Source organism: Cryptotermes secundus, unplaced genomic scaffold, assembly GCF_002891405.2.
Source record: "Cryptotermes secundus unplaced genomic scaffold, Csec_1.0 scaffold233, whole genome shotgun sequence".
NCBI lineage: Eukaryota > Metazoa > Arthropoda > Insecta > Blattodea > Kalotermitidae > Cryptotermes > Cryptotermes secundus.
Genome location: NW_019739213.1, coordinates 649,943 through 674,278, shown reverse-complemented (window position 1 = coordinate 674,278; position 24,336 = coordinate 649,943). Strand labels below are relative to the sequence as shown.

Sequence of the window (24,336 nt, the reverse complement as noted above, 5' to 3'; positions counted from 1 at the left end):
ACTCTTCAGGGTTGTAACACCATGTAAGCTCTGCTTACCATATGCTTTTTCCTGGTTTGTTGCTTGGCTTAATTTTAAACCCTGAAGAATGAGAAGATATTTTCCTCTGAAATGTCAGGCTTCTTCTGAACTACATTGTGTTACAACCCAGAAGACCATATTCTTCTTGTTGTGCAGTATAACGTGTTAGCACTCTTCATATTTTGGCACATACATTTAATCCAAATTCATTTTTAATTGCATACACAGTGATGTGTCACACTAACAACTGAATACATTCTTGAAAATGGGTCATAAGTCCAATTCATTGTAACATGGTATGTTCTAGAAGCTCAGTTCTCAGAACCACTTTTTTAATGTTTCATCCCATATTAAACTACAATTATATTTTTTGTTGTACAATTGATAAAGGAATATCAGCCCAGCATTAAATATTTAAGCTTTTAGAAATGCTAAAATTAAGGTGGTTATTTAATATCTTATATTGGACCATAAAGACTTACAATGTGAGAAACCAGAGTTTTGCAACATGGATTGCTAAGAGTTGCAGTTGAAGCTTTGAAGCTAACAAAGCATTTATAAACTTTGTAAGTAATTAAATTAACATGTTAGCAAAATCTGATATCTTCAACATCTTACCAAATTCATATAGGATAGCTCTGTTTATGGGAGATTTTACAATAAATTTAGCTTAGCACAGGATGCCAGAAGAGTGGTCACTGGGGTTTGGGCTTTCTGAATAAGCTGTCTCCAAGGTCTGAAATATGAGTTTGAAATAGTAAGTCAAAAAATTAGGACATAAGTCTAATGCATGTTAATTTAATGGGATCACAATTTGGAAAGTCATAGGTCAGGGTATGAGGGTATAGCAAAGTCTACTTTCACTGACACAAGCCATATGACACTTGTTATGACATAAATGTTATGTTACAAGTGTAATTTTTCACTGGGGATTATTGCTGTGACAGATTTCATACATATAAGCACAAAGGGTAATACAATTGTGTGTGTGTGTGTGTGTGTGTGTGTGTGTGTGTGGTATTACTGTAGGAGACACTCAATGCACTTCTGATTCCAATAGGAAGTCAATTACATAAACATGTTTATACCTTTTAATTTGGTTTACACAGTACATGAGTGAACCTGTTCATTTTATTTTGATAGGGCTGTTTCATTTGGTACTTTGTTATGTTCACATTAAATTAAATGCAAATAATGGAAAGTTATGATTAAATATGATGTAACTATCAATGAAGTTACAGTTTAATGCAGGCAAGATGAGAATTTTGAAAGTAATTTACAATAATTCTTTTTGTTTAAATACATGGTTTGATGCCTTTTATAGCAAATAACTCAACAAATAATTTCCCCAAAATGGTTTATAACTTGCTACCATGAAATCTCATGCCTAAGAACATGGACTATTACATTGTCAAGTGTCACATCATATCTTTATAGTTGTCTCACTTAGGTGTAAATAGAACAGTTGAGAAGTCATTCTAGTTTTTGGCTGGTATGGTTCTCAAAGAACCAACTTCAAGCAGTTCCCATTGTTTACCACAGCTTATTTGTAAATGAATGTGTTGTAGTAAAACATGGACTGAATTTACTGATGGGAATGCATGTACAGATATCTCTTAGATCTTAGAAAACTGACTGTATCTACTAAAATTCTACTGTAGTTTCAGTTATCTGTAATTGAACTTCAGAAATATTCTATGTTTAGTAATTACTTCTTGGTTACATGCCTGGTTACATTTATTCATTTACAAGTTCTGCAAAACCACAGTGAAGTGTTTTGCTTATTATTTTGCTGTCTGCTTTGTCATTATTTTTATTCTTCAAGTTCTTTCTATTCTTTTTCTGTACAGTGTACTAAATACACTCTAATGCTGTGTAGAAAACTTGTTATGCATCCCTCCTAGAGCAGTGTGATATCTGGCAATCACTGTCACATAAATATCACTTCCAGTTTTGGACTGATTTTCTTTGGATTGAAATTTCATGTTTCAAGGGTGAATGTTGTAATCATTCAATGTGTTTCATCTCATTGGTCATCACATGTTGGCCACTTACTGGGAGAAGATTTTTGCAAATAACTTGTGTGGTCAGCAGTTCCAGTCTTAGGTGCAAAAGTCGTTCAATGTCTTTGAGCTGTGAACATGTAATTTGTGAAAGAGAGAGACACATTAGTTTAAGCTGTCTCAGTGCTGTATTTGTCTCTTTTCTTTAATGGCTAAAATATTTGTTAGTGTTTGTCAATAAAAATTGCATCGGCATTACCATGCAATACAGAAATGAAAGAGAACATTACAGAGGATTTGCTGATATTTAATTTAAAACATATTTCAGTATTATACTAGAAGTGACTTTCACCTTCCTATTAGACACCTCAAGGTCAGTAACTAAAATCCATTGAGACCACATTTATTCTGACATATTCATCTTCAGTGAAGTACATCTATCACACATATTTATCACAAGCAGTTTCTTTTAAAATATCATCAGATGACCCCAGTATGTGCAAAATGTTATACATACACGTATATTTCTAATGCAGTAGGTATATTCAATAGATATGGCAAAGTATAATTTTATAAAATCAAATTATGACAGTGTTCTCTCAAACGAGTATAAATCTTAAGATTGCTGTTTTCTGGGATGTGATACTGTTGCAAAGGGTTGTACCACCCCTGTAGTGTTAGGAACCCTGAGTCAGATGTCTGGGGTCATGCCCTCTAAAATCTATAGCATATCAAAAGTTTGACCTGCTTCTACTTAAAAATGTTATATCTACCCCTGCCATTTTCATAAATTAGTGGAGTCCTGGAGTATTTTGTTTTGGACCTATCCTTCACCTCACGCTGGTGTAACTTGATATTCGTGAGGGGTTCATGTCTCGAGACATTGGGCTGCAACTTTAGTTTATGTTAGTTTTTAAGAACAAGAGAAGAGTTTAAGGGTGCATTTTTGTCTGGGTTGTTTGCTAGGAGAAGTCTGGACAGGCTTATATCCACCAGCGCTTGTATGTAATATACACACATGTCAGTAAATCCACTATATTCTGTAGTGAGTATTTGCTCTTTGTGGTTGGAAAACACACTCAGGTAGCCAACTGACAGTCATCATCACTGAATTATTACACAACTGCTTGGCCAACGTAATTCCGTCGATCCACCAACATCTTGGGTCACAACAATACCGTATGGTAGATGGTTACCAATGTTCTGATAAAATACTGCCGCCATCTTCATCAACCCTGAAGAAAGACACAGTATATCTCCAAAACACTGGTAAGCATCTACCAGACTAGTGACTACCCAGAAGACTGAAATCTAAATATATTCATCTGCAGAAACCTCAGATCTCATAAATGATGCATCTACTTTAGCCATGGCTGTTCTCTTTCATTTACTAATATAATATAACATGGGACGCATCCAAATGTCATATTGTCCAGAGAGAATAAAATGTCAAGTACGTGTGCCCTGACAGTACTGAATGAATGAATGAATGTATAAGGGGTGGGCCTTTTCGGCCCTTGCACCACGACCTACAGTGATCTATTGTGCTTCCCTTTTTGATTATCCCCTCAGCAATCCTGCGCTTCGAATGAAGCACAGGATTTTATATGTGGGGGCCTCAAAATAGTCACTTGGTTCCATAAAGTATTGACCCAAGTGCCCTGACAGTAAATGGTGGTTATGCTTTTCTGAAGGATATTACTTTAATAGTTTCATTCTTTGCACTCCCTCCCAAACCATATCAGTGGCATGGTATTGCTCAAAAAGGTTTGCTATCAGCACTCCTGTTATTTCAGGATCACATACCTTTCCAGGGAGGGGGAAGAAGAAAAGGAAAGTAGTATTCAGGCAAATTAACTAACTCCATGGAGCTAAGCTCACCTTGAGAAGCTGCCAGTTGTGCACCTAATCAAGTATTTACCAACATTTTATGGAACACAAAAATTCATCACTATGTCCACAAGATCCCTCTATTGGTCCCTATCCTATTTCAGGCAAATAACAGTGTTCAAAATTATGTTATAATTACAGACCTTTTCATAGTACTTTAGAATTTTTTAACCATATATTCTTTTGTGATGACCAATGATAGCCCACAAGGCTTTTTATATTTCTGTCATTTACTTTAAGAAAAGGGAGATTTATACATTTGTTGCATGAAGGATTGGACATACGCTGCAAAAACATTTCTGAGAAATTGTTTTATTATTTAAACACACATGATAGTATACTATTCAATACTTATACTTCTTTTTGTAGTCTCTGTTAATAATTGTGTCAGCATGATTCAGTATCACTGTGGTTAGAATTTTGTTATTTTCCGTGAGCTAAGAAGGAACATTGAAAAACCAACAAAATGGTTGTGGCCTTATATATTATGAGATTTAAGGATGAAGACATATTGATAGTTTCTGATTAGTTAATTATTGGTCATGCAATTTAAGATATGTGGCTTTTGTAGAAAAGTTGTGTAGAATCATCATTACAACCCATTTATATAGAGTATTCAGGCCAAATGTACAGGTTAGCCAGAGTGAAATTTTACTCATATGTTAAAACCTAACATGATGTTAGAGTGCCATCACAAAAACATGACTTATAATGTGGATAATATCAGAAACATAAGGTAAGGAATCTTGCATTTTCATTATCCAGATTTTCTTATAAGAACATATGAATCTGATACATATGTGCAGTCACTTCTGCTACATCTGTATGAAAAAGTATTTTAACTCTTGAAGGCACCTAGCATTATAAGAGAACAAAACTAATTAGCACTGTGTAAGAAAGCTCAAAGTTTCAGCAACACTTATGCAGAATCCACCATTGGACATGACAATACTATTCGTCTCCCATCCTCACAACCGGTCTCCTTGCAGGTCACCTTAATGTTATTCTCCCATCCCTTTAGCCTTCCAAGTGGACATGCACAAAAAGGCTGTCTCATTAAAATCCTGTATACATGCATTGTCTCTCCCATAACAACCACATGCCCACATCAGTAAAATTGAAATTCAAATCCAGTTCTTAACATACTAAAATGCAGCGTTAAATTTGCCAGATTACATCAAAATCCAGTGCATTCAATGGCACTGGAAAGGTTTAGTTTCTTTACTCTTGCTCAAGAATTTATGTACAAATTTAAACCCACATATAATACATTGGATTTGAGGTTCTCACAGCAGCAGTTACAAAGAGCGCTATCTTCTAAGCTATAATTCCATGTAGTCTGTTGACAGTCAACTGATATTTTGGAGGAACATGTCACCTCCAACTTTAGGGTCAAAGAATACTTTTGATTAGAAACCTGATTTCACGCTGGTTTCACGCTGGTTTCTTGCTTGGCTTATTCTTTGACTTTGAAGATGGAGGTGGCATGTTCCTCTGAAATGCCGGTTGACTTTCAATGGACTACATGGCATTATATTCCAGAATATAGTACTCTTCATTATAATATAAAATGAATTTTTAAACTATGTAACTTCAGTATGGATTATGCATTAATAAGATTGGTCTTTAATGATGATATTTAAGTGGAAACTTTTAGTATTTAATAAAGATTATGCAATATTCATGCAATTTACTGTGACCGATGAACATAATGAATGTTTCTGAAGTTTTTCAATGTTCCAATTAGAATGTACCAAGAAATTCATTTTAAGAGTTATTTTGTGAAAATGACTGTAGAACATTTGTATTTGTATCTTAGTTGTAGTTTTGTGGATTAATTCTCAGAGTCATAAAATAAAATTGACTCATCTTCAACGTTGATACGCAGAACAGAATGCAGGATTTCGTACTCCACCATCATTAGCTCTGACTCTGCTTTATATGATTTGGTAAAGTCTTTTGTGTTTAATATTGAAATTACTTTTTGTTAAAATTCTGTATATTTTACAACTGGGGGTCTTTAGTCATGAGAGCAGTACCATATAGTATAGTTTTAATGACCAAGAGAAAATATGACATGTTGTACGCATAATGTAATTCCCTCAGTCCAAACTAGGGCCATGGTCATTTGCATAAATGTCTGCAGCTCTAGGAGACAAAGATTTTAATATCAGAAAACTCATTCCCGCATAATGTGACCTTAAAAAATATTGGAAGCAGATACTAAGGATATTGCTGAGATTCAAATTTGATGTTGAATTATGCATTAATATTTCTTGTTGCCTAGGCTCTATGGTATAAATCGATTATGAACCTATTTTGCTTTTTAATCCATTTAAGCCTAAAATTCATATAAATAATATTTATAAATTCAGTTCATACATCTTATGAAACACAGTACAGTGGAGCCTCGCTTAACGAGCATAAGTTGTTCCAAAATCTTACTTGTAATGCGAAACACTCATTAAGCGAAACAATTTTTCCCATATAAATTAATGTAAAATACAATAATGCATTCCATGCCAAAAAAATAATAAAAAAATTTTATGTATAACGTTTATTCAAAGAAAGTTATATATATACTTTGTTAAGGATCGTGAATCATCTTCATCTTTTCCTCTATGCGGAATGAACCAACCTGGAATGCGAATTCGATTTGCAGAAAACAAAAATACAAAAATCGAAATGGTTTATTATTTATGATACATATCTAATTCTTTTTTACTAGAAAGCTGTCTAGAGACATTTGTTTTTGCCGACCCTTCAAAATTTGGCGAAAATGCGATACAGCATTATCATTAAATAAATTTGTAAATTTTTTCGTTTATCCATATGAGGAGCAGCCTTTCAACATCGTTGAGAATACGTAACTGTTGCATAGATATTCTTGTCACTCCCTTTGAAGCATCTGTCTCCTTAATCTTGCCCTTGTTCTTGAGGATAGTGCAAATCACTGATGAAGACCGATTGTATGTGCATGCTAGATCACCCACGCTCAAACCTTGTTCTCGCTTTTCAATATTTTACGTTTCATTTCTACGGTTATTTTTATTCTCTTATGGCTGTCTCTTTGCGGCTTTTTCTTTGGGGCATTTTTGCAAGCATTATTAAACTTTGCGCAAAAAAAATCAAAATATATCTGAACACAAGTTTGGAAAAATGTGTGATCACAAGCGACACTAAGATGCTAGCGGAACGAGTGCTAAACACAGACTGATGTAGCAAGCGCACAATCTGGGACTTCCCCTCTCATCACTCATTATGTGAAACGTCGCTGTTAAGCAAGTCACATTTTTACAATTTGTTTTGCTCGTTATGCAAATTACTTGTTATGAGAGGTGCTCGTTAAGCGAGGTTCAACTGTATGTCTCTATATCTGTCAGCCAATGCTAGTCTCGGATTTTTTCATTTGTTTGTTTTTTCTAAAGTCTATTTAATGATGCTATCAGTAGCTCATATTACCTAGCATGAAATAACTGGATGATCATGGGTAATGAATTGAAAAGAATATGGCAGGAGATGGACATGGCCTAATTTAAGGTACTGTCCTGGTATTTGCCTGGAGCACTCGGCAGCATAGTTGGTTAAGGCATTATGTAACAAGCCAGAAAGTCATGGGTTTTGATTCCCAATGAGGTAATTGTATTTTTCAATTTATCTAATCCTTTCAGCCATATTATGGGGTTGACTCAGCCTCTAACAGAAATGAGTACCAGGGATATTCTTGGGGGTAAAGGGCAGATGACGCATAAGGCTGACAACCTTACCGCCATCTATGAGCTGATTATCTGGAAAATGTGGGACCCTCAACATCTCACAACCCTATGGGCCTCCACAGCCTGTTACAGGGATACCTTTACTTTTTACTTTTACTTACTCTGCACTGCTGAGTAGGATTTTTTAATTTACATACTGGAGTATCTTTATTACTAATTACAACATATTTGTAACAGCAAATATTAACTTCAAGACCAGCCTTGCATGTAGATCACAACACATTTGGAAATCATGGGGTTTCAAAGTTGAAGTTCATTATTTCACATATCTTTGTTAGAAAGCATCATATATCAGCCAGCATGCATCAAGCATATCATACATGAAAATAATCTTCTGGACATTTTTATAGCAGATTATGCAAATGGCCATACTACAGAAATTAGTACTATATGTAGAGAAAATGCTGTGTGCTCCTGGGTTGTTCTACTTTCAGGGAGCACAAGATTCAGCAATTGAAGCGAATGGGAGTTGGCTCTGGAAGCGAGGAGGATGCCACTCATTCAGGTGAGAAACTTTCCAGTGCTTAAAGGTTTTATAGCATGACCATAGAGCAATCCAAATAATTAATACCTCAGTTTCAACACAAGAAGTCATCTTGATCAGTACATGGACCATAAAGGTGACTCCAAACAGTCTCACAGTGTAAAAAATGCAGTAATATTGTTATATTATTAAATAATATGGTATTATTTTGCTACATTCATCAGAGTCTTCAGTTAAAATATAATTCCTTGGGGTCAGTTAGAATCCTTTGAAGGACCAAATCTCATCATACAGGATATTTCCATAGATTTCTATCAAAATATATCAACATGGAAACACAGTTCTAACATTTTCTATATTAACAAAATTTACTTCCAAACTAGAATGTTGACAGTTAATCATAAAGTGGTACTGTACCTGCAAGTTGTAATTTGCAGCTTCTATACCTGCCTGTGAATTTATTCTTCTTACCTATATACTACTCTTAAATAATGGTATAGGATTAATTTTTTTTTTGCTCCTCTTCTGTGGTTTTCCCATTTCCATGTGCCATTACTGATGATCATTTGAATCTAGTACCTTCTGATTTCTTTCATATCTTTCTGTTCTGTTATCGATGTTGTCCTCCAATATTCTTTCAGTCCACTACAGTCTTCATTTTTGTCTGTATGTCCATACTAATGTAACATTTTAATTCATGATTGCAGAAGCAACATAAGTCACATTTTTGTCAAAATATAGTTGTTAGCTATAATGTTTTCCTTGAAGGTTGTTACACACTGTGTGCAGAAACCATATAAGTCCCATTATTCTGTGCTGTGTTAGTACACTGTGGGATTGCTGACTGAACTGAAACAACACAAGTCAGTTACTTGTTCTGTTTCTGCTGTCAGCTTGAGTTTACAGATATGTAAAGTACAAAGAAGTCATTATATTTCTTTATCACTGCTCATTTATTTCTTGTGCTAGTAATTTTTTTTTTTTGCTAAACCTGAAGTAATACATGTTATCTAATGCAACAGCTAATCTTCCCATTTAATTATATTAATAATTTATTTGGAAGTATAGTTCAAAATGAGATATTAGGTGATAATAATAAAGAAAATGAGTAGTTCACATGAAAAAGAGGCAAGGAAGGAAACATGAACAGGTACAAGGAGACTGTGGTATGTAAATCTAATTGCAAAGTAGAGAAATTTAGCATAAATAAAGCAAAGTATCATATACACAGATATTCTCCAACTTACACTATAATAGCATTCCCAAGAATAACTGTACAAAAATGAGCATGAATATTTTAAGTTATGTGATTCTGAGTGATTGCATAATTGGAAATTTTGCTACTAGTTCTAGCTGCTGCTTTGTTTTCTCTGCCTTCAATTTTCGTTGAAAAAGATGCAGGTCAAATAAATTTAATACCATTCATTTTTGCCAGTAATATAAATTTTTGGCTTTTGTTGTAGGCAAATAATTTCATTAATTTATTAGTCTTCACTTAAAATTGAAATTAAAACTATCATTTCACATTGTCTTAAAGTGAAATTCACATACGTAAGTCTGCAGATAGCTGTACTCTGAATTTTGATGTATTTGATGAAACCTACTCTTTGACTTACACTTTATACACACTAAGATTCACTTATTTTGATTAATACCTTCTTCATGTGATACATAGGTTAACTATTGCAGTGATGTTACTTCTCTATTGTAGGGTATACTTAAATGTGAAGTTAGAAGGATAAATTCAATCTTTGTATACTTGATAGTCTCCCTGCACAGTGAGATGTCCCACGCTCATGTAATATATAAGTTGTATGAATTATGTTAGTGTCTACTATTGTCTACATAAATCATAATATAAAGTAAGATACTTAAGACATTTAGGTATTGACATGACTGAACTTGACATTACTGAGTAAATTCTTATTTATTGATGTTCTTAATATAAGTTTATTATGTTAAATGAAGATTTACAAAGTGAAAAATGTTTCCAATTTAAGAAAGGAGACAGTATCCGAACAGTTCTACCTTGGATTTGTGGAGAAAATTAAAATTTTATGTAGTGGTTGAGGCACTATGCTACAAGCCGAAAGGTCGTGGGTTCAAGTCCCAATGAGGTCATTGATTTTTTTTTTCAGTTGACCTAACCCTTCCAGCCGCACTATGGCCCTGGGGTCAACTCAGCCTCTAACAGAAATGAGTATCAGGAATTAATTAAATAATTTTCCTGGAGAGTAAAGCGCAGCCGGCTCGTAAGGCAAACAACCTTACCGCCATCTTTGAGCTGATTGTCTAGATCAGGGTCTCCAAACTTTTCGAACCGCAGGCCACATTCGGTAATTCAGCGCTTTCAACGGGCCGGATAAAATGAGAAATTAATAGCTCTAGGTATATGAGTTTTATTGGAAGCACAGAATTTCATAAACTAAATACAAAGTACGTGAGAATAAATAATCATATATTAATGACAACAGACAGTAGCAGCAAATGCTCATATGTATTTTGATCACAAATTATAATAAAACAATTAATGTGAATGATGGAACTCTTTTCGCATTCTTAAAATCTGATTAAATTGAGGTTCAAATTTTGAAACGCTAATCACAAGTAGCCACTTTAAATGTTCATCGGATAAATTTGCCCTGTATTTCGACTTTATGTACTTCATCTGGGAAAAAGTTTGTTCACACAGATATGTCGTCCCAAAAATGGAGATAAATTTACAAGCAAATTTCTTTAAATTTGGGAATTGCTCAGAGTTCAGAAATTTATAAAATTCAATCAAATTTCCTTCCTTGTATTTGTCTTTAATATGATAATTTTCCTGAAGTTCAATCATTTCCATTTGAATTTGACTGCAGTATCACAGTCAAGCGGATTTTGAAACAATCTAATTTCCTGAGCACTGGAATCCAAATCAGGAATTCGCTTCTGAAATTGTTCCTTCAAATCTGAAATGACTAAATTTGCAAACGAGGAAGGAAATTCTGCTTCATTCTTTTTATGCAACTCTGCACAGTATAGCATATGAACAAAGTTACAATTTTTCACTTGGCTTTCCAGAAGTATCAGCTTTGCTCTGAATGCCTTGATAAGTGCAAATAAATCACAGACTAAGTTATTTTCACCCTGCAAGTTTAAATTCAAATGGTTCATATGGTTCACCATATCAGCAAAAAATGCTAATTTCCAAAGCCCATCGGTATCTGATAAAAGTGGTTCATGATGGTTTTTCTCGGTAAGAAATATATCAGTTTCATTCGTGAGCTGAAAGAAGTGCGAAAGAACCTTTCCACAGCTAAGCCACCGAACTGCAATATATGTCAGGTCAGTAAGCTTGGAATCACATTTACCAGTACTCATTGGAAAATTAGTTCAATTGGCGCATTTCTGCACAATTCTTTCGCGGGCTGGATAAAATCACATCATGGGCCGTATGTGGCCCACGGGCTTTAGTTTGGAGACCCTAGGTCTAGATAATGTGGGACCCTCAACGTCTCAGAACCCTATGGGCCTTCACGGCCTGTTACAGGGAGAGCTTTACTTACTTTTAGGACATACATTAGATTTATTAGCAGATATCTTAAGTTTTTAATATTGTTTTCCTAAACACAGGAAGTTCTTATGTGTCTGTGGGATATTGCTACATGAAATTAGGTGACAAATAAATAAAAAAATGTCATTTATTTTCGTGAAGTGGAAGTTATTAATAAAACTCTATATGAAGAGTAATGTCATGACTAGGCCATACGCTTAAAAATAAGTACACAAAATTCTGCATATTTATGAAAATTATATGAGAATTAGACATGGAGATGTTTTGAGCTTATTGATCAGACACAAGTATTGAGAGAAAAGTAATTTAAGACTTCAATATATTATTTGTAAGAAAAGGGGTGTATACAGTTGCAAAAGTATCTTGACAATCTACATTATAATGCTTTCATTTCTAATAATTAATATTTGCAGTATCACACAATTCGTTGGTGAATTCATGTCATTCTCATGTTTAGGAGAGGAGGAAACAGTTTCATTCATCGACCTCCCACCTAATAACTTATCAAAGCTTCCTGAGAAGGGAATTTTAAAGAAATCAGGGCCATATGGAACTGTGATGGGAGATGTGTGCAAGGAGAAATGGTCAGAAGACTCACAATCAGATAACCAGGAAATCCTCTCCCAGTCTGACAACAATATGGGCCCAGACATGATGGGAGGTGGGGGAGGAGGAGCAATTTCAGAGGTAGAACGAACGCTCAAGAGCCTCAATGGCTACCATGAAGATATTTTAGAAGCATTGCGGAATGCTGCATCACATAGAGGGGCTGCCACACCTTCTGGTAGCAGTAGTCTGCTCAGTGAAGAGATCCTTCGTAAATCTTTAGGTATGTTCTAATTTATCTATTATTTGGTCCGCACATGTAATGGAATATTATCTTGAAATAAGTAATGACAGGTTTTTCCAGCCTACTCTCTGTGGTCATTTTCATACTCTCATGTGACTCTACATTAGTTGATCAGTGTCAGTGGCATTTTTAAGTAATCCAGAAACCATCCTTTCCTTCATTCAGGATACCACTTATATAGACTAAATGGAAATATGCACTTTCATTTGTCTTGAACTGGCCATATGCAAGCTTTCAGAATTCTTACAATTTATACTGTACTTACAATTGGACATCATTATAGAGCACTTCATCCCCATCACACTTGAGCCATACTGCCCATGATTTCTTAAACCTTTAATTGACAATATATCTTTATTTTCGTCTATCAGAAGTTGCACTCATACAGCAGTTTTCTGTTAATAAAATCTATTTTCCTAGATGCATCTTATGACAATGTAGATTACAGAGAATATGTAAAATTTCTATAAATTTGATAACATGATAGAGCAGGAACTTTAATTGTGCATGTGTCCAGTGATGCTCACAGGCAGGCTGGAAATAAACATCTGTCAAACTGGATAGCACACACTGTTCTGATTTCTCTCTTCACTAGTAAAAATGATTTTGTTTTTTTCAATTAAAATGTTCATTGTGCTCTTTCTTATGGATATCTATATAATTATAATTGTATCTGCAGTAGAACCTCAGTCAATTTCATTCATGAATCAGGATGACTTCTGTAATAGAACAAGACTACTGCAGTAACATCAGTGGTTGAAATTCATTGTGTCTTGTTCTGGATGTCTCCATTTGAGATGTTACCAATGGAATTTACTGAAGTAATTAAGAGAAAAGATCATCTGAGACACTTCTAGTGCTAAAGATGCCCTTCACCTACTCCTCACAATATTGTTGTTCGTGAGGGTTGTGGGGGTAAAGCTTCACACCTTCCATATTTGTGTTTGGTTGAAGGTTGGTTGTCAGGTTTATGCTCTGACCTCTTTACCCCAGTCCCAGTACCCATTGGGTAGGAGGGTGGAACTGTCCCAGAGCCAGTCAGGACACATCGGTGAAGAGAAGGTTCCAGCACCTGCCACAGTTCAAATCTCACTCAACCAGTGTCTAGTCAACAACCTTGCTGACCAAGTTATCTTGGCCTGTTGTTTGTGTTACCATAGATATAATGCAGGCTGTGACAAAAGCTAGTAAGTTTTCTGACAGAAGTTTGCAGAACATCAATAAACAGCCCTTTGAAATGGTGTTATTTTCACTGAACTCTCTCACTCAGTTCCAAAGTTTTTCCTGTAAGAAACTTGATAAATATCATTGAAGCACTATATAGATAAGCCAGTCATGATATTTAAGCAGCCCATGTTCATTTTTTTATATTCTTTACAGCTGAGTGCAGTAGTGGTGGTAGCTACAGTGATTACAAACGCTCTGGAAGTCAAGAGAAAGTGTGTGACGGTCCACAGACACACACAGTTCTGGTAGAAGGGACAGGGTCATTACTTCATCATCATGGTGCTCAGCAAGAGGAAGATGAAGATGATGAGGTACCTCCATCGTGTGGCCCAATTCGTATCCGCAACTTGGAAGATCTCATCCGTCAACTGGAACACCACTCGGCCCGCCACATGAGTCCAAGTGGCTCTGAAGACATTCGTATGTCTGAAACAGAAGCAGATAGGCATTATCGTTTAGAATCAGCAGCCTGCAGCGAACCGCAGAGGTGAGTATACTTGCATGCAATTGGCTGCAATGCTTCATATGAAGATCAGTCTAGTTTAAGTATTATTTGCTTTGTTAAACGTAAGTTACATCTGAATCAGATACTGTCTCTAAGTGTTTAAAGAAGGTAATGTACAATCATCACAAGTAACAAGAGCATTGGTTCTTTAACTATATGAGCCTAGTTTTATCTTCATATTATGCAATCTGAATTTATAACACACAAAGCTGAGCTCATTTCCTTGGAGCTTTCTCCATCCTTCCTTTTAGAAACCTGTATTTTCACCTTGTTGTTGACACTAGTGCCAAATAAATTTGAGAATAGTACATAATTAATAAATATATGTCTCTCAGCAAGTGGATTTCCTCTTTTTCAACAGACCACCCATCAATTATATTGATTAATTAACCCTTTGACTCCAACTTAAGTATACCTTACTTACTGACTTGCCCCCTATGTCATTAATATCAGTAAGAGGTACTAACCTATGTAGCATCTCCATTAATCTTCCATGTTAGCATGTCTCTACTGTTTACTTGGGAATCTAATGATGTAGTTTTGTAGAGAAATCTTTGCTCTTTCTGTGGATATATCTACGAGTATAATATACCTATTTCATACATTCTTTGTTTATATTACTAATATATGTAATGGTCATGAGTAAAAAGAAAATTACAACAATTAGCAACAGCTAATACATAGGCTTACAGACAAAATACATTGCTTTAAAATTAGTACAGGAATGGATGCTTTGTTCTTGGCTAAGAGTATGCCCTAGTTTTAGGCTTCTAAGAGTGATAATATTTTGGCTTTCAGTGACTGCTTAGGCATTTATGTACCATCACATATTTTGCCTGCCATCTCAGGGTTCTTTGCAAGATCATTTACATGTAATTTCAATGTTCCTGATCAAATATTTACTGGTATATCAAAATATTTAGTAGTATTGTATTTCCATACTATAACTTGAACTTTGTGTTCATGTTGATTGTGTACATTTTAAATTTCCTTTCACCTGTAATTAAATGTCAGAGTAAGGAAAAAGTTTTTGACATCCTAAATGGCTCAGATAAATGCATAATTAGGGACAGTGGTGAGAATGACAGTAGTGAAGAAACTGATGAATATGAAGATGACATTACAGCTGCTGATGCTCTTGTAGATGAAGAGAAATTGTCATGAAGGAGAAAGGCCAAGGTCATTCTCCTGGCAACAGTGACTATAGCAACACTTTATTTGGAAGGCGTACATAATTATCATGGAGAACATAAATTATTTTCCGGTAATTATGTACCTCATTATCATGTGGAAAACATCCTAGAAACTGTGTTTGTGATTATGTGTCTTTTGAGTTAAGATTTAGTGAAATCATTGTGGAAACCATTTATTATGAAGCAGAATTTATGAATTGTAGAGGCATACTTCTTTTATTTAGATCCCTTATAAAGCAGTGGACACTAGTGTCAGAACATGGAATTTATGTTGTACATGATTTCTTTCTTTTAATGGGGATCACTCAGAAGCTCACTCTCCAGATATATTTTGCAAGAAAGAGAAATCTGTCAATTCCAAGCTATGGTGATCATACCGAGGACTAGGTTCAAACAAACAGTGAAAGTTTTACATTTATCAAATGAAAATGAAGACAAATTATGTAAGTTCTGCGAAATTCTGTAATTCAGTCCCCTGTAATTTCCAGAACTTGTTTCTCCTTGGATAGAACATTTCAGTGAACAAACCCCATACAGTGTGGAGAGAAATTTTTACTTCCAAATTTTACATCTAAAATCAGCTAAATATGACAAGAAAGTCTACTGAATTATACAAATCCAGTTCAGGATGTCTATGGTCTCTCAGTGGTGTGTACACGCAGAGGAAGATCTTTTCAGTTGTCTCACATTAACACATAAGATAAACAAAACATTATTTGTTCTTGTATATTTGGTGAAGCCCTTACTACAAGAAGGCCATGTAGACTGGCTGGGTAATCCTTACAACTCAACAGTTCTGACCAGGCTGCTAAACACAAGGGCATTGTTTTTGTTGAGGTTCAGAAAGTGGACAGAAACAGTGTTTCCAGAGCCACCAAAAATTCCAAATTGATAAAGGGAAACACAATTGCCCAGCACTCTGGGGCAGTGGCAGTGTGTAATAAAAGGAATGTAATAATGATTTATACTCATCAGGACACTGAAATGGAAACTGAGCAAAAGAGAGGGGAAGAGAAACAACCTCTATTTCAGTCATGAAATATATGTCGGTCGTACCGAAGGTCATGAGCAACTTTTTTTGCATGCAACATAGGAACAGCAGACGAAAGGGAGTATGGTGGTAAGTGGAACCAGATGTTGTGTTAACCTTGAGTGTCTTGTGACGTCAATAGCTTGCATCACGTGATCAGTATCACTCCTAACAAAATGGCCGACAACCATATGTCATTTAGCCAGCGTGCTGTCATCGAATTTCTTGTGAAAGAGGAAATCCCTGCTGCAGAAATTCGCCAGAGACTTCAGCATGCTTATGGAAGTGTGTGCGCATGGGTGCGGGCAGTGTTCAAAGATGGGTGAAACATTTTAAAGATGGGAACACCACCATCGAAGATGAGCCTCGGAGTGGTCGTCCTCGAACAGCCTCAACTGAACGCAACAAGGAAAGAGTGGATGAGATCATTCAAGATGACAGGCGTGTGACTGTGGACACAATAGCCCGAAAACTTGGAATAGGGCACAGTGCAGTACAGGGGATGATTGAAAGCTTGGGCTATAGGAAATTTTGTGCTCGTTGGGTCCCGTGGTTATTGACCAAAGACCACAAAGGTCAGCAAAAAGCCATCACCTCAGAACTACTGCAGAGATATCGACACGAAGGTGATGATTTTTTGCTTTGTATTGTGACAGGTGACGAAACCTGGTTTCACCATTTCGAGCCTGAAACGAAATGTCAGAGTATGGAATGGCACCATTTGCATTCTCCATCAAAAAAGAAGGCAAAGACAGTGCCATCAGCTGTGAAGGTTATGGGCACAGTCTTCTGGGATGCAGAGAGCTTTGTTCTGGCCGAATTCCTGGAGCCTCGGCAAACCATCAATGCTGCTAGTTATGTCCAGACGCTGTACAAGCTCCATTGTGCATTGCGCGATAAACGTCCGGGACAAAAGATCATCATCCTGCATGACGACGCTTGCCCCCACACCGCTCGCCTCACATTGAAAGCAATTGCAAAGATGGGGTGGGAAGTTCTTCCACACCCCTCCTATAGCCCTGATCTGGCACCCTCCGACAACCATTTTTTCCGGATTTGTGAAGGATCAGCTGCGTGGACAACGTTTTGAGACAAGGGAGGCAATTCAGAAAGCAGTGCGTCAGCGTCTTCGGATGGCTGGAATGGAATTTTACAGAAGGGGAATTTTCAAGCTCCCAGAACGCTGGGAGAAATGTGTACAAAGAGGTGGCGATTATGTGGAAAAATAAAGAAAGGTCTGTAGATTGATGTGGTGTATTTGGAGGGGCTTTTCAAACAGTATCAATATAAAGTACCTGGTTACCATGCAAAGTCCAAAAGCTGAAGCCACATACTTCAAGTAGCTAGTCACCATGCAACAGAAAATCATTACAAAATAAATGAATACGAGTTATGTGGCTGCAGAAAGTGGTGACCGTTTCTGTGGATATAGTGTCGAGAGAAAACCAAGACTAGCAAAATAATATCTAAACGTTTGTGATGATTGCTCATTATTCCAACTGACTCCAAGGCTGTTCGGACATCTCACACCAGCCTTCTACTCTTCTCATCACTGACTGACTAATGGCAGCTCCAGACTTCTCCCACTTATAACATTGAACAGCATAAAAACACAGATTCTCTTATATTTCAATCGTCTTCATGGGAACATGTTTGTTTTGAAAGCCCTTACTGAGCAAGGGATCCTGTATATTTGCTTATCTCATGGTCGTCGCCCAGCAATGGGTCAACATGCTAAACTGCTCCCTCTGTACCGCCATTTCTACTTTTCCAAGGGCTCTGTTTGTGATGCACATTATCGGTATCTTCTTCCTTCCCTGTGGCTCGGTTCTCATGGTGGTTAATTTCTGACTGCTCCTGCTGCTCCCTCCTTAAGGCTGCTCCTCCCAAAAGGCTCCCTAATGAGGTGCAAGCTGGTCCAGGTGTACCACCCTTTCTTCCTCCAGTCTGTTGCAGGCAGAAGTTCTGAGAATGGTCAATGCTCCTACATCCATTGCTCTTAGTCTGCTGTTAGTGGCTTCTTTCGTTTCGGAGGGGGCCGACCATTCCATAGTGTCCAGTCACTCACTTTCCGCAACCCGCTGGAAATCCAGACTGCTTGCTTCAGGACCTCCAACCCAAGAGTTTGTCTGAGGGCCTCATGTAATGTCTTCACACTTCCCAGACAGAGCTCCTGTCTCCTGCTTCATCCTCTGATGCTGCTGCCATTTGTCCTCTATTTCCTCAGATGTAGCTGCTGTCTTTGACCTCTGTTCCTTATGCCATTGATGACTATCAGTTTCAACCGATGTCTCTTCCCAAATGTCCGTTCTTTCTGGGTTCTTGGCACAGCCTTGTCCTTGACTTCTCCATGACAGTAGTGTCCCTTACGCCATGTGCAGGAATGGCACAACTGGTCATCCTGCAGGTGGCAGTCAACTTCTTCTGGGACCCACCTTCACCCTGAGTCCATTTCTTTGGATGATCATGAAGCATTACAACTAGATGCGAGCCCTCATGCCACTTCTTCAATGCTATGACTGTTTTCACCATGACCTCTTCTTTAGGGATTTCCTCATGCACCGCCTTGGACTCTGTTCATCTGGATTTGCCTCCAAATCCGTGACCTCCATCTTTTCTAAAGAGACCTCTATTGTCTCTAGCTGAGAGTCCAATCTGCCCATCATCCTTTTGTGATGGGCATTTAACTTGGCTTCCAGCCTTGCCATTATTTCGTCTTTTTTTTTTTTTTTTTTTGATTGGCGCCTGCCTTGACTTGGTTAGTTCTTATTTCAGCCAGCAGGTGTGCCATCATTTGTTCCATCTCCATAGTGTGGCGATATAATTATTCAATGTAGTTTCCAGCCCCATCCTTTCTGACACCATCTGTCACGTGTACAAGTGTCCATAGACGGGATTTGGATTGGTGATTGGATTTACTGACCACTTATACAACTCATAACTACGATTAACTGTAACAGCCTCACTGATGTACACACTCTGAAGATCACTGTAACTGCAACACACATGAAATTTGTTTTTATCTTCTCTACCCATTTCATTGTAACGGATCCTAACAATGTTCTCTACTAACATCCTTACTATCTGGCAAATATCCACAACCCTCTCATTGTTCCAGCTGATAAACTCTCAGGCTGGTGGCCATCTCACACCGACATTCTATTCTTCTCTTCACTGACTGACTAACTGCAGCCAAAGTCCAAGTCTTTACGACTGGCGGTTTACTGCCAGTCATATCGGCTTGGCGCTAAGCCCCTTGATGATCACAACCAGAGATTTTTTTTCCAGCTGAACCTTTGCGGTCATAGTCCTTATGGAACATCCTTTCTGACGAGAGGACGGTTTTGTCTCTTATGAACAGGCTTTGCTTCGCTTTTGTAAAACTCTAACTGCACCTACCAACTTGTCCTGCTTATAACATATCAGCACGGACCTCGCGGAAAACACAGCTCCTCATTTTTGGAGTTCAATCGTTTCCATGGGAACATATTTGTCCGTGTAGCCATTACTCAGTAACGGCTCTTGCATATTTTTTTATCTATCGGCCGTTGCCCAGCAATGGGTCTACATGTTACAATACATGAAAAAACGTGAGGATTGCTTCTTCACACACCTCTTCCTACATGCCCTAGTTGTCATCATAAATCGTAAGGAGGTTGTGAAGAATAAAAAAAAACCGACATAGATTAGATAAATTCCCTACTAGCATGCTGATTATTCATACTGTGATCATCTGGGGTGTCCTACTGTGTAATCTGATAGGTTAGTCTCCACCTAACAGACTAATTAGTGTCATAAGCTAGAAGACACAATAAGCAACTAAATAATGAGTTTATGCCTGATGGTGACTGGCACATACTGCAAAACCTGCACATTGAAAAATGAAAGCAATTTGTATTTTTTAGTTTTTTCTTGGTACCCATAATTTGCTCTGTTATATGAGCTATTTATTGCAAATAATTTTTAAAATTTATTATTTTTTATATCTCAGAGTTTGTGTTTTTATTACTGTATACATTTAATTGTCTTAAAATTTGGAAGGAAGTGGAGGAAGTCAGCACACATTCATTGCATTGCTGTCAGTCTTAGTGTCACAAATGATTTTGGTACTTTATGCACTGTAGTAGTATATAGTGTCAGGAGGTGGGAAGAAGTAGATCTTTACCTCATTCACTTGCAATATCCCATTTGTAGTTCATAGAGCTGAAGGACACCATGAACTTAACTGTCAGATACACATCACAGAATGTGACAAAAGCTTATTTCTCAAGTACGTATTGTGGTATAAACCTTCACTAACTGATGCGCAAAGAACCAGCCACTTAAAGCATAGTAGTTACTGTGTGTAATACTTCTTTTAACATTAAAAACGTCTTCATTTTTCCTGCAGTGTATTTAGGTGTTTTGTGTGATTCTCATGTTAAACAGCTATTCTTCTCTTGATTGTCATAATGTGAGCACTGTGTTTCCTATGAGGAAGGAACTACTGGTTTAAATGTTACAGAACTAAACTTTTAAACAATCTTCATGTGGATAACAGGGAGTAAGTACACTGTCTGTTGAGGTTTTCTAAATAATACATATATTTTATTGAAGGTTTCAAACTTGATAGCAACAAACAGAGAAAGAAAACCAACATTTTTCACACAACCATAAGCACAGAATCCTATAGAATACATTGCAATAACACTTTCGCAAGGAATACATTTTTCTGAAAAATTAAGCTATCACTTATATCAAACTAGACCAACATCTTCATCAAAGAATTTGTGGTGCCTTTCATCCATGTCCCCTACAGGCCTTAATGGATTAGTTCTCAGGCTCAGTAATTATCTAAATTTTTAAATGAATATACTACTTAACTGACATATTTGTGTGGTATTTCAGTAGTTTCTTGCTCTGTATTCATATTTTGGGAAAGGGGGGTAAAAAGAGATTGTGATCTTTTATATGAAAATGTTCTGAAATTTGGAGGGCTATGATATCGATATAATATTTTAGTTAGAAATCCTTAAGGGAAGACACCAGTTGAGAGGCCAGAATATAGATAGAATACTGTTAAAATATATCTTAAAGGATATTTTATTACAGCCTCCTATTTTATGTGAGGCAGTTTTTATTGCTCGGCTCTGTCAGCACAACTGTTTGTACAGATGTACCATATACTAAAATTCTACTAAATGTTTCAGCTTCTCAGGCATCAGTTATTAACACAATTTACATTTACCTTCAGTTCATCTGCTGTTCTTCCATACATGGGCCAATGTTTTTATTTGGGAATAATTTTTAAGTTGTTGTATACTAAGTCAATGTCCTGTGTAATCTTTTTGTTAAAATTAATATAATTAAAAATATTAAGATGTCAAACTGAGCATCTCATGTTAAATAAGTATAAAATAAATTAAATATACAAAAAAGTAGCACCAACTATAGTGCATACAATGCCACAAGAGAGCAATGCTATTCAGATCATCACAGCAAAACACACTGCTACAAATACCCACAGTACCGAACCAGATGGCTGCTAGCCACAGGTAAAACAACCCAAATAAGAAGGTAAGAGTAACGAGCAATAATAATATTTTACATATGCAACAATACATATATATTAATGATAAATTTATAATTAAAGTCAGGGCTATCAGAACAAGCAAATTATCAGAAGAAATCGGCCTATAATGCAACACAACAAAGAACACCTGCAGACCTGCAGATGACAGTGGAGTGTACAACAGAAAAGAAAAGCACCAATATATGGCAAGAAAAAAATTATATCTACACCCCAACATATAGCTCCTAAAATACACACACTGGTAATAAATTCATATTTCACATCATACAGAAAAAGGAAGAACTAAACCCCATAACAACTAGCAAGATGCAGAATAAAAACCATATTGTGCAACACCCATAAATTACATGGTGCTAAAAATAATACACCCAATTTGACATCTTAACATTAAAGTTTAAATATTTTTATTTACATGAATCTGAACAAAGAGACTACAAAAGGCATCACACTAGTATATAACAACAGAAAAATTACTTTCAAATAAAACCATTGGTCAATGTGGGGAAGAACAGCAGATGAGCTGAAAGTGATTGTAAATTGTATTAATAACTGATAATGGCTGAAAGACCGAAAAATGTAGTAAAATTATAGTGTATGGTAATCTATACTGTCACGATTTTAGTGACTGTAGATGGAGTTTAGTTTGGTAATCTGATTTACTGAACTCCTGCAACTCATAATGACAAGTAAGGATTATGGTCTCACTGCTCTACACACTTCACTGATCAATATAGGAAATACCAGGTCAACTCTTCACAAGCTGTTGCTCAGTAGCGGTTTCCAACAGTGGAATTTTCCCTTCCTCTGTGTTCCCGAACTGTCTCTGGTCTCAGCTACCAGCTTCTCACAGCATCAGCTCACAATAACGGAACCCCAGGGTTTATCTAACTGACAGATTAACTTGCCAACCAACTCAAATCTCCACCCAACTGACTGACTGACTGCTAAATTGCTGCTGGCCCTCACATATAACGTATTGGCATGGACCCCATAGAAAACACTGTTCCTCTTTTGCAGTGCAATTTTTGCCTTGGAAGCATGTTTGTTGGTGGAGATGTTGCTTACCAATGCCAGTTCTCTAGTTGCTTACTTCATGGTTAGCCTAGCAATGGATCTACATGCCTTAATACAAATAACTGTGTTGATAGAACCAATAATAAAATTTATCTTAAAGGAATAGTGTATAAATGTCTGGACTGGATGAAAATGACTTTGGATAGGGACCAGTGGCAGCTTCATTTATGTATAGTAATGAACCTTCAAGTTCTCCACAAGAGGCAAGTCGTTTCTTGACTAGCTGAGTGACTATCAGCTTCTCAAAAATGAATCTGTTCCATGAAATCTGTCTCTTTGTAAGTTAATTGTTCTGAGATTGTAGTTCCAAATTCTGCATGTAACTCTTTCCTGGCCAAGTGTTTGAAAACACTGTTGCATATATTACCATACCTGGTTTTAGCATTTAAACTATTCATGTTTTCTTCCTGTTTTGCTAGTGACACGCTTTGGATATTTAATTTGTTTCTTGACATTTCAGTAGATCACAAAATATATAGAGGAGGAAGTGTCACTTTCACATACTGGCTCCAATTCTCAATTTCTTTGCTTCCGCATGAAATGAGTTAAAATATCTGCTTTCTTTACAAATATATGGGACCAATGTGAGTGAATAGGTTGAAGAGGACATTAAATTTATATATTATGATTTTTACTATCCTTGAATCATTGAACCATCTAGTTATAATCACCATTTGGTGTTGTTAAATAAATTGAGGAGAGTCATGTATGTAGGGTGTGTTGTAAGAATTAATTAAAAACTACACAGAAATAATAGAGAAACCTTGTAGATAGGGACTATTAAAACGCTGTATGGCTGACAGGTATTAAGGTGGATACTCATAACACATGAGTAAAATTAAGCTTCTCAATCCAGTTGTGGACTCACACGGTTGATGCATGAATCTTCAGATCCACTAATTCCATGTGTTTAGTTGTTTGGTTTATGAGTTTTTCAATATATTTCTTCCTCATTTCAATATTTCAAATTTTAATTCCTTGCAAAGTGAAAGGAGCATGGAGAATACATTTCAAATCCTAATTTCTATGAAGATGTTAATGAATGCTATGAGGGACAGTCAGTAAATAGGTCATAAATGAATATATGTAAAACATGTGCTCTTTGAACCTGGAAGAAAACATTTATTTCTTGGCATATCCTCTACCATCATTGAT

The 24,336-nt window shown here is 36.4% G+C and overlaps 1 protein-coding gene across 1 annotated transcript in view; it reads left to right on the top strand.

The window, feature by feature from the left end:
- The window catches only part of LOC111871667 (disintegrin and metalloproteinase domain-containing protein 22), a 499,258-nt gene that overhangs the window by 460,251 nt on the left and 14,671 nt on the right, over positions 1 to 24,336 (top strand). The window contains exons 21-23 of the mRNA XM_033754341.1: positions 8,125 to 8,195; positions 12,188 to 12,559; positions 13,961 to 14,294. Of these exons, the coding sequence (XP_033610232.1) occupies positions 8,125 to 8,195; positions 12,188 to 12,559; positions 13,961 to 14,294 (777 nt within the window). The remainder of the gene's footprint in view (positions 1 to 8,124; positions 8,196 to 12,187; positions 12,560 to 13,960; positions 14,295 to 24,336) is intronic.